Genomic DNA, 11,049 nt, shown 5'->3' with positions numbered 1-11,049 from the left:
CGTGACCTCACTTCAACCTTCCAAGCAGAAACGTCCTAGAACCCCAAAGCCTGAGTCCTCTTGCCCGCGGGCAGCCAGCCCATGACTGACAGGCGTCGACAGAGGTGTTTATCTGCAGAGCGCTGGGCAAGCAGCTGGGGTTGGTCTGAGGGCGCCTAGCCCCCGGTGGGCGGTCAGCGACATCCAGTCCAGGGGGAAATTTGGACTGGGCTCGGCCTGGGGCCTCGGGGCAGGTTGCCGTCACCTCCCGCCCTGGGGCTGCTAGGAAAAACCTCAAGCCAAGCCCTTAAGACCTCAGAGCTCCGCGACCTGGGAACGTGCGGGCTGCAGCCAGACCTCCTCCATTTCACGGGAGAAGGGGGTCTCAGAAGCCGGGAGGGCGGGCCCTCCAGGAACCGGGCGCTCGGGAAGGCGTCCCCGGAGGGCCGAGAAGCGACCCGACCCCAAAGCAGCAGCCTTTGCACTCCGCCCCCTTGACCTGCTGACCCGAAAAGACTGCGCTAAAAGAGCCCGGGAGACCGCCAGGGGACCACCCCCGGGACACGCGCCAGCCCCGGACGGCCGCCCTGGCCGCCTCCCGAGCTGAGCGGGCCGCGGGAGAAGACCCTCTCGGTGACCGAGCAGAAATGCGGCCCGGCGGCAGCCGCTGCGGCCCCACGAAAAGAGCGCGCGGGGAGCGACCGGACGCGCGCCCGCGCAGCGCTTTCGTCACGCCCCCAACGACCGCAGCCAATACGGAATTTAAAAATGTGCGCGCCCCGCTCGCGGCAGCCCCCGCCGTGGCGGGCCGTCCGAGGGCGAAAACCAAGCGAACACCTTCTGCGGTGGCCAGGGCGGCCCGCCGAGCCGTGGCGAATCTGCCGAACCCGCGCGCCGGAAGTGCGGGCCTTCCCGCCGGAAGTTGCGCCGCCTCCATTTTGTGGCCCGCTATGGCGGCGGTGTTGAGGTTGGGGCCGGGATGCGGAGCTTTTGACTGAGAGGGCGGCCAGCGGAGCCGTCGGGGGCGTCGCGCGGCGCGGAGGGGACCGGCCGGGGCGCCGGGGACGCTGTCATGTACGGCGCGGGCGGGGGCCGCGCCAAGCCCGAGAGGAAAGGGGGCGCCAAGGAGGAGGCCGGGCCTGGCGGTGCCGGTGGCGCGAGCAGCCGAGTGGAGCTGCTGGTTTTCGGCTATGCCTGCAAGCTGTTCCGGGACGACGAGCGGGCGCTGGCCCAGGAGCAGGGACAACACCTCATCCCGTGGATGGGGGACCACAAGATCCTCATCGACAGGTCGGTTTCTCCCCGGCCCGCCGGGCCTCCCCTCCCCCCACCCCTCCCGCTCGAGTCCGTCCGATGGACACTGGGTGCCGCGGAGCCGGCGGGGACCCGGGGACTCCCTCCCGCGCCCGGGGCCCTGTGCCTGCGGACTGGGATGGCGAAACCTGCCCCGAGGCTCCGGCCGGCAGAACCGGCCGCCTCCGCCCCCGCCGCGCGCTCCCCGCCGGCTCGTCGGGGTGAGGGGGTGCGGGCAGCTGACCTTGCTCCCACAGGCGGTGTCCTTAGGGCAGGTTTCGCTGTCCCGGCACCGAAGGGTCTGTCCGCGCCAGAGCTGCTTTAGGTAATCACCCTGGAGGCCGTTGGCGGCGACGGGCAGGGGCCCGAGACCGGGGGGCTCTGGAAGGTCTGATTCGAAGAGGGTGACATGACATGATGCAGGGTGTTTGCTCCCCCCACCGCCAGCGCGCACCCCCTTCCCCCCGGGCCTTGTTTTTCGCGGGGCGGGCGGGGGGCGGTTTGGCGACACTCCTTCCGGTCGCGGACTGCGAGGCTGCCCACTGGTGACCCAGCGTTAGACTGCGAGTAGCGGCGCGTGAAGGAAGCCGGCGTTGAGACCCTAAGACTGGACCCCGCAGAGCCCCGGAACGTGACTGTAGGGCAGCCCCCTGAGCTGGGCGCCACGGACGCGCCGAGGCCCGCCTGGGCCCGCTCCCTCCCCGCCTGCCCGCGTGGAGTCAGGGGAGACCGCGAGGACTGGGAGGGGGCGGCAGGTCTGCGCTGTCCGGCCGCAGCTGTGCCTCGGAGCCGGGCTCCCGCTGGACGCCTCGCTGTCGCTTGTGACGTTATCGTGGAAGTCTGGGCTCTCTCTGCAGCGTTCCTTGTATGCTGTGTGGTCTGAGTTAGGGCTTCCAAGCCTGGCGGGGAGCAAACGCCACACATGTACATGTGCAATGGTTGTAAATGATAAGCCACAATTGTAAGTTAAGGAGGTTTACGTCGAAGGAAAACTAATTTTGGAACTTAATAAAATGCAGTACCTTGGCTACCTTGGCATGTTGGGCCTTTTTTTCCCACATTAGTAATTTTGTCCCCATTACAAAAGTCGGCATTAAGAAAGTAAGCGGACTTTTGCCTGGTGCTCTACATTTGTTTTGCAACGCTGATGTGTTAGCTGCAGGCTCATGGCATCTTCGCTGAGTCTTGCTTTAGAAGCAGAGCAGAACGGCTCTTTATTCCCAACTGGACCACATTGCCTGTCGGTCTGTGCTAGAGAAACGTGGACATGTCCCCGAGTGTGTGGTTCCTGGGAGTGTAGTGTAGAGGAGATACCGATCCTGCACCTGTGGTGGTGTGCTGTTCCAGTGAACCTCCTTAAACTGCACGTATATGTCACTGTTCCTATGTATGTGTGTCTCTCTATCACGTAACCAGCACTTATTTCCTCAGCCAAGTGGCTAGGGGGCGAGCCTAGCCAAGATTTTACCTCCAATGGACGCAAGTTTCTTTGGTGAAGATTTCTCCTGAGAGTTCGGGACTAGCAGAAAGAAGCGAGGAAATTTCGACCGTTTGGTTCTTACGGATAGGTATTTATGTATTCGGTTTGTGTGAATGTAAGCTATGATATTTAACTTTACAGACAAAAAGATTTTTGAAAGGGCATTCCATGGTTGCCCAAACCATAAAAGCGGTAAGAACTGCCAGTGAGGTGGACACCAACACCACTTACGCTATTAAAGCATTGTTTGCTTTTAATTAAAATTCTTACCATACTGTAGAAAGGAATTTGTACTTTGTTAAGATAACTTGAGTTTAAAAGTAGGTGAGATATAACTAGCTGAGTTAAAAATATATTTGAGAATTTTCTTGTATTTGCTTTAATGTTTTTATCTCTTTGTTTCACGTGGTAAGTATGCCTGTAAGATGTCACGCACACACACCCCCCTGGACGTTGGTTTCTGTCCCCTGACCAGCGCGCTCATATTACAGATACGATGGGCGTGGTCACCTGCATGACCTTTCTGAGTACGATGCTGAGTACGCCACGTGGAACAGAGACTACCAGCTGTCCGAAGAGGAGGCACGAGTAGAGGCCCTGTGTGATGAAGAGAGGTATTTAGCCTTGCATACGGACTTGCTTGAGGAGGAGGCGAGGCAAGGTACTGCTCAAGAAAAACTTACTTAAGCAACCAACTTTTACAAATTTTTTAAGTATTTAAAAATTTACTCCCATTCATTTTTATACTCACTCTTTCTGATGTTATCTTGACAGTACCCAGTGGATTGGAAAAGCAGGAGTCTTTGCGTTCTGAGAGGACCTCAGGATAGTTTATATATAGAGCCACAGAGAATTTTCCCAGCTTTTGAGGGCAGACTGGGATTTGAAAAAAAAAAACAAAAACAAAAACTCTTTTAACTGTTCTTCTTTAACAGTATTGTATGAATTAAAAAATGATGTTCTTGTCTTTGCCTTAACAATCTTTAATACAGTTCTTAATCCCAAAATTTTCTCAGCAGGAAGAAATTTTCCACAAAAGGCCTGTATTCTTCTGTCTGTGGGTAAACATGTACTGGCAAAAGTACATATTGATAGATGTAAAGTGTGACTTTTAAACTCATTTTCGCCTCAAAGAGGTTGAGAAAGTGTGTTGTACGCTTTACTGGTAGCTACAACTTTAGAAGTATGTCAATTTTTCTCAGTTAATTTCCATTTTGTTAATAAAACTCTCATTTTTATTCAAGAGGAAGAATACAAGCGATTGAGTGAAGCATTAGCCGAGGATGGCAGCTACAACGCTGTGGGGTTCACTTACGGCAGCGACTATTATGACCCGTCGGAGCCCACGGAGGAGGAAGAGCCTTCCCGACAGAGAGGTGAGGGGCAGGCGCTGCCTGGGCGAGCTGTGTGGCAGGACGCTGCGTCCATCGCTTACCACGCGTACCAGCCTTGGGACACGCGCACAAGCTTAGTGGCATTCTCCCTTTGTTCAAGCAAACCCAGGAACTAGAAAGTAAATTGTCCTGGAGCTGGAGAGTGAGTCGGACTTGGTTGTCTGCACTGGTTCCCAGCTGCCTTGTTGTTTGTATTTTCTCTGATTGAGAGAGCAGGGAGTTACCCAATCCAGGTTTCCTGGAGTCAGGATTGCTAATGTACTGTGGTTCATTCTCGGGGCATTGAAATAAGAGGCTTTTTTTTTTTTTTTTTTTTTTTTTTTTTTTTTAGATCTATTTTATTGGCCGGCGCTACGGCTCACTAGGCTAATCCTCCGCCTAGCGGTGCCGGCACACCGGGTTCTAGTCCCGGTTGGGGCGCCGGATTCTGTCCCGGTTGCCCCTCTTCCAGGCCAGCTCTCTGCTGTGGCCCGGGAGTGCAGTGGAGGATGGCCCAGGTGCTTGGGCCCTGCACCCCATGGGAGACCAGGAAAAGCACCTGGCTCCTGGCTCCTGCCATCGGATCAGCGCGGTGCGCCGGCCGCGGCAGCCAGTGAACCAACGGCAAAAGGAAGACCTTTCTCTCTGTCTCTCTCACTGTCCACTCTGCCTGTCAAAAAATTTAAAAAAAAAAAAATCTATTTTATTTATTTGAAAGAGTTACAGAGAGGGAGGGAGAGACAGAGAGAGACATCTTCCATCCGCTGGTTCACTCCCTACATGGCCACAAGAACCAGGGCTGGGCCAGGCTGAAACCGGGAGCTTCCAGGTCTTTCACAAGAGTGCAGGGGCCCAAGCCTTTGGACCGTTCTCCACTGCTGGATTGGAAGTGGAGCAGCCAGAACTCAGTCCGGTACACAGATGGAAGGCTGGTGCTGTAGGCAGCGGCTTATCCTGCAACGCCACAGTGCCAGCCCTTGAAAATAGGCATGAATTAGGCTACGCTAATGTCGCCTTTCCCTCATCCTCATGTGTACTTCCTGCCTGTACACACCCTCCACTGAAGTAGTGGCCGTCCAGGGGCCACACGGTTACTCCCAAGAGGAGACAGCACAGGATTTCCTGGTGGTCTTTGACAGGACGTAGGGCATATACTTAATCACGGTACTTTAAAATGATACCTGTATAAAATGGTTTTTAACTGGTGCTTTGCTGGGAACTTTGGCTATAAAAATGGAACAGCCAGAATTCTGGGCTCATGTTAGACTGGAACACATGTCCCCAGTTCCTTCTGTAAGCCCCTAGAACACCATGTCATAGCATTTGCCTGATGATCCACCACTGGTCATCAGGAACAACGAGACAGCTGGAACATTAAGGCTGGATGACTTCTGACTTTAAATTAGAAACCCAATATGTAGAGTAACAAGCTAGAGTCATATTCTACAGAGTGAACTTTACAGCTGACTTAATCTGTTATTTGGGGATTATTTGTTGTCTTCTAAAGCACAAATCTCTTTAGTGAGTGTGAAGTGCTTACAGCCGTTTAATGGGAAAGCAGGATGCTCTCTGCCCCTCCACCCTACAGCCCCACAAGGCTCTCCCCATGCTTGCACGTAGGGCAGGATCTTGGGAATCGTGGTGGCATGGTTCACGCATGTGCAGGCCAGCTTTGGGCCTTTCTGTGGTCCTCCACATTCGTGGCGGGTTTTATGAACTTTGCGGATACTTTGCTGGTATAACTGACTATGCTGAGTCAAAGGCTAGTTGCGGAACTTAACCATCCCTCAGAGGTGATACGCTGAAAATATTCTTGCAGGTCTAACAAGTGACCGTTCACTTGTTTATCCAGAGGAAATTACCCTTTTGGGTTTCTGGATAGTTCAGATTTTGCTGTCTCATCTCTGAACCGCGAACAGTATTTCTGCTTTAAATCCAGAAAGAAAGGAATGCATACTATCACTATCTCACTAATGAAGAACTGAAATATATATTTGTTTTTCTTCCCCTCCCCAAAGATTCTAGTGACAGTCTTGAGAAAAAGCCATTCTGTTAATTTCCTAACCTTCTAGCTTAGGGATCAGCCGCCCATAACTGCCAGCCTGTTTGTTTCATGGTATTGAGGTTTTTGGACTCTGCAGGGTTCTATGGATTCTCCAGGAACCATCCGACCCCCTAAACTGGAATATTTACTCTCAGCATTTTACAGAAAGGGTTTGTCAGTCCCTGTTCTCAGTGGTGGATTGTTGTTGCAGTGTCGTTGTTGGTCTCAATGACACAAACTTTTTTGTAATTACTGAATGTTTATAACTTCAGTGTGACTTAGTTTATCTTGTAAGTATTAGTGGTTTCCTCTTTAAATTTCTTTCTTATTTTATATTACTCTTTCTATAATTATGTTCTCAGAACTTTCTCTTATATGCTTATGACTTTTTGTTAATGTGAAGTGGGCCCATATGAAACTTCTGTCTTGATATTTTATGTTTAACTTGCATTAATACAAATAAAATACCACGTACATGCACAGAGGTTTATAGAAGTTTGCTTTCCAGTATCGTTAACAGCCCAGTTGAGTGTCACGTTCTCCCCACCTGTTTTCTCAGGTGCATTAGCAGGGAACTGGAGTGGAAGCTGAGTAGCCAGTACTTGAACAGATGCTCCTATATGAGATGCCGGTGCCGCAGACCGCAGCTTAGCCTGCTGTGCCACATGCTGGCCCCTACTTGTCATTCTTAGACAAGACCTGGGGCCCTTGAGCAGAAGCAGAGCAGCTCTCGCTCAGTGGAGTTGGTGGTGCAGCTGAGTGGCATCAGGCAGTAGCGCCCAGGTTTTGCAGTAACACCTGCCCCAGGGTCCCCCTGTTGATTATGAGAGGAGTGGAGTCTGGTCGAGAGCTTTGCCGATGGTTGCCTTTTCTAGGCTTTTCTGTTCTGGTGAAGATTTAGCATTTGTTTCTCTAACAGTCTGTTTTTGAAAGGTCTGAGATGTTGAAATCTTAAAATGCTAGCTTTTTAGTTTTTCACTATGTTTTGATTACATTTCACTGTTGCTAAATTGGTAATTTTTGAAATGTATTTAGGTGCCTTGGGAATCAGAAAGTTGGAAAATATAGCCTTTTTTTTTTTTTTTTTTTTTTTTGACAGGCAGAGTGGACAGTGAGAGAGACAGAGACAGAGAGAAAGGTCTTCCTTTTGCCGTTGGTTCACCCTCCAATGGCCGCCACGGCCGGCGCACCGCACTGATCGGATGGCAGGAGCCAGGCGCTTATCCTGGTCTCCCATGGGGTGCAGGGCCCAAGCACTTGGGCCATCCTCCACTGCACTCCCTGGCCACAGCAGAGAGCTGGCCTGGAAGAGGGGCAACCGGGACAGAATCCGGAGCCCCGACCGGGACTAGAACCTGGTGTGCCGGTGCCACAAGGCGGAGGATTAGCCTAGTGAGCCACAGTGCCGGCCAAAATATAGCTATTTGTATAGCTTAGGGGTGTGGAGCCTGTTTTCCTGCCTCAGGCCATTTGGATGTCTATGACATAATTTGGGGGCCTTACAGAATTACCAGCTTTTTTTTTTTTTTTAAAGGATTTATTTATTTATTTGAAAGAGTTACACAGAGAAAGAAGGAGAGAGAGAGAGAGAGGTCTTCCATCTGCTGGTTCACTCCCCAGTTAACCGCAACGGCTGGAGCTGTGCCAATCTGAAGCCAGGAGCTTCTTCTGGGTCTCACACGCGGGTGCAGGTGCCCAAGGACTTGGGCCATCTTCTGCTTCCCAAGGCCATAGCAGAGAGCGGGATCAGAAGCAGCAGGACTAGAACCAGCACCCATATAGGATGCTGGCACTACAGGCGGTGGCTTTACCCGCTACGCCACAGTGCCGGCCCTCAGAATTACCAGCTTTAAAAGTAGCCTGCTGTAGATGTATTGACCTTCGAGTCTTGCCTATGAGTGCCCTGGCAGGGCCAAACCAGGTGATTTTGCAGGCTTTATACAACCTGGACATTTTGTTAATTAAACGAACAGCCTGCCCCTCTACTCCCCCCTCACCCCCACTCTCCTCTCTGTGTAACTCTGACTTTCAAATAAATACATAAATCTTAAAAAGGGGGAGGGGGCAACGCTGTGGCACAGCAGGTTAAGCTGCCACCTACAGTGCCAGCATCCCATATGGGCGCCGGTTCGAGACCCAGCTGCTCCACTTCTGATCCAGCTCTCTGCTGTGGCCTGGGAAAGCAGTAGAAGATGGCCCACGTCCTTGGGCCCCTGCACCCACACGGGAGACCTGGAAGAAGCTCCTGGCTCCGGGCTTCGGATCAGCATAGCTCCAGCCGTTGTGGCCAATTAGGGAGTGAACCATCAGATGGAAGACACCCCTCCCTCCCTCCCTCCTCTCTCTCTCTCTCTCTCTGCCTCTCCTCTCTGTGTAACTCTGACTTTCAAATAAATAAATAAAATCTTTAAAAATGAAATAAACAGAAGTAGAAAAGAATACATCTGGTTGTTAATGAAAGAGAGGTAGTTTTGTAGGGTGGAGAAACCTTGACAGATGGGCCCTCCTGTTTCACACTTTGATGGTGAGAGTCAGCTATTTGGGAATTGATTACCTTGTCTTCTGCCTGATGCTGTCAGGAATCCATAGAAGTTGTTGGGTGAGGTCTTAGCAGCATCATTTTAATGTGAACATTCATAAAAGGGGCTGGGAGATGAAGAGAAAGCTCTCTCTGAGATACTCAGTGCCAAGTGTCTAGGGTTTTGTTCGAGGCGTTCACGCCGATTGTGTCCCTGAACTCACACAGCCTGGAACGACTGAGGAGACGAGTGGGGCCCTCGCCTGAGTCCCAGCGCTGACCTGGCCTGGCGCTTGTCAGCACTCCCTCTGCTGCTCCACCTGCTCTGAGGGAGTTCCTGACAGGAAACGGGGACGGCAGGAACCAGGATGCTGCTCACTGCTCCCGCCTTGGCAGTTGCTCACTGTGGATAGACACCTGCCCTGGCCATTGCACTGTGTTTGAATTTAGCCTCCCAGGGTCTGCATCAGCAGGAAGCTGGAGTCAGGAACAACAGCCAGGAAAGGAACCAAGCACTCTGATGGCAGTGGTGTGGGGGCTGGGGAAGGGATGCTTCTAAATGCTAAGCGAAGCTCCTGCCTTTGTTTTCCGTTTCTTAAAAAGATTTATTTTTATTTGAAAAACACAGAGTTACAGTACATTAGCAGGGAGTTGGTTTGGGAGTGGAGTGCCCAGGACTCCAGCCAGTGCCCATATGGGTTGCCCCACTGCTAATGTGCCTGGGAAAGCAGTGGAAAATTGCCCAAATGCTTAGGCTCCTGCACCCATATGGGGGACTTAGAAGAAGCTCCTGGCTTCTGATTGGCTCAGCTGCAGCCATCGCGGCTATTTGGAGAGTGAACCAGCAGGTGGAAGACTGACTCTCTATCGTCCCCCCCCCCATCTCTGCCTCTCTGCCTCTCTGTTGCTCTGCCTTTCAAATAAATAAAATCTTTAAAAAAAAAAAAAAAAAAAGATGTGCTAGCTGTGAAATGGTGTCTTACTGTGATTTTAGTTTGTGTAACCTGATGGTTACTTTCATGCCATAGTGACCACTGGTATTTTCCTGGGAACGTCTGTGTAAGAAGCGAGGGAAGGTCATGTCCCAGCCCCTCTGCATTCCCTTCCCTGCCATGCAGGTGGCGTCCCACCTCTCACGTCAGCATCCACATGCGCACATTCCAGGTCCTGACTCCATTTTTGAAGTTTTTTGTTTTATTTATTTACAGAAAAAAATGAGGCAGAAAATTTGGAGGAAAATGAAGAACCTTTCGTTGCCCCCTTAGGATTGAATGTCCCATCTGACGTGGAGCTGGTAGGTGTCTTCCTCCCCCAAGCATGACTCCCGTTGTCACTGTTCGTTACGTGTGCTTGTGTGCGGACGTGATGACGATAGCAGCCACTGCTTAGGTGTGTGATGCGTCAGCGCACTGTTACGAGGGTCTGGGGGAGGAAGTGGATGGGTCACAGCATAGTGACTCCATCAGAGCATCAGGGACTTTGGATTGGGTCTCTGGGCTCCCAGAGTTGGGCCCAGGTTGGACCAGTGTGGAGAGGAGTCAGGTTCCTGGGAAGTGGGCATCAGCCACGTGGGGCAAGTAGCTTCTGGTTTGGTGTCTGTGGGCACTTCACAGTTGGTAGGGGATTTCCTGTCATGCTTCAGGGCTGTGCTGCCCACTAGGCGTCCTGTCCTGGACCCCGCCCGCAGGCATTTGCTGTCTCCAGCTCAGCCACTCTCCACACACTGCTTCGGTTCCTTGTTCCATTAGGGCTAATTTATAACAGGCAGCTTTCTCCTCTTTTGTTTTCTGATGGTTTATTGAGGAGTTTTTGTACTCTGGGCTCTGTGCTAAGCCACTTTGTATGTTGAATTTCGGGGTGCTGACACCTGTGAGGGAACTGCTGTCACTTTCCCCTCCAGCTAAGAGACAGAGGCTTGGGAAAGTCAAGAACTGGGCTTATCTGTGGCAGGAGGGACCTTGGACCACGGTCATCCCTAGGTGCCACCTCGGCTGCCTGTGCTTCAGGGGGTTGTTCTGTCTGTACTGGGGTGCTCCTGATGCTTCTGTTGCCTGTGCATACTTGGCAGGGGTGCCCACGTGTTTACGCCTGCCCTGAAGTTTTCTCTTGACATTCTCCTGGCTGGGTTGCAAGTGACAAAGCTGCAGTGTTAATACCTTTCTTACTTATTTGTTCTGAAATAGGCCATTTGTTCTGTGGGAGAGACCCATTGACATTAAGCTGAGAAAAATCGCAGTTGCTCCATTATCTAATGGTAACAAATTTGTATTTAACATTGACCATATGGAATTTTACTTTTTTTTTTAAGATTTATTTATTTGAAAGACAGAGTTACAGAGAGAGGTAGAGAAAGAGAGAGGTC

General features: G+C 51.8%; 1 protein-coding gene across 4 annotated transcripts in view; it reads left to right on the top strand.

Moving 5' to 3' along the window:
* The first annotated feature begins 898 nt into the window (after positions 1–898).
* The window catches only part of SFSWAP (splicing factor SWAP), a 77,376-nt gene continuing 67,225 nt past the window's right edge, over positions 899–11,049 (top strand). For 3 of the 4 annotated variants that reach the window (XM_008250412.4, XM_051837628.2, XM_002722685.5), the window contains exons 1-4: positions 899–1,269; positions 3,244–3,413; positions 3,997–4,128; positions 9,896–9,981. In XM_008250412.4, coding sequence (XP_008248634.2) covers positions 1,052–1,269; positions 3,244–3,413; positions 3,997–4,128; positions 9,896–9,981 — 606 coding nt within the window. In that variant the 5' untranslated portion in view covers positions 899–1,051. The remainder of the gene's footprint in view (positions 1,270–3,243; positions 3,414–3,996; positions 4,129–9,895; positions 9,982–11,049) is intronic. The other variant, XM_051837630.2, reaches the window with a different exon arrangement.

Source organism: Oryctolagus cuniculus, chromosome 21 (assembly GCF_964237555.1).
Source record: "Oryctolagus cuniculus chromosome 21, mOryCun1.1, whole genome shotgun sequence".
Lineage (NCBI taxonomy): Eukaryota > Metazoa > Chordata > Mammalia > Lagomorpha > Leporidae > Oryctolagus > Oryctolagus cuniculus.
This window is presented reverse-complemented; position numbering and strand designations above follow the sequence as displayed.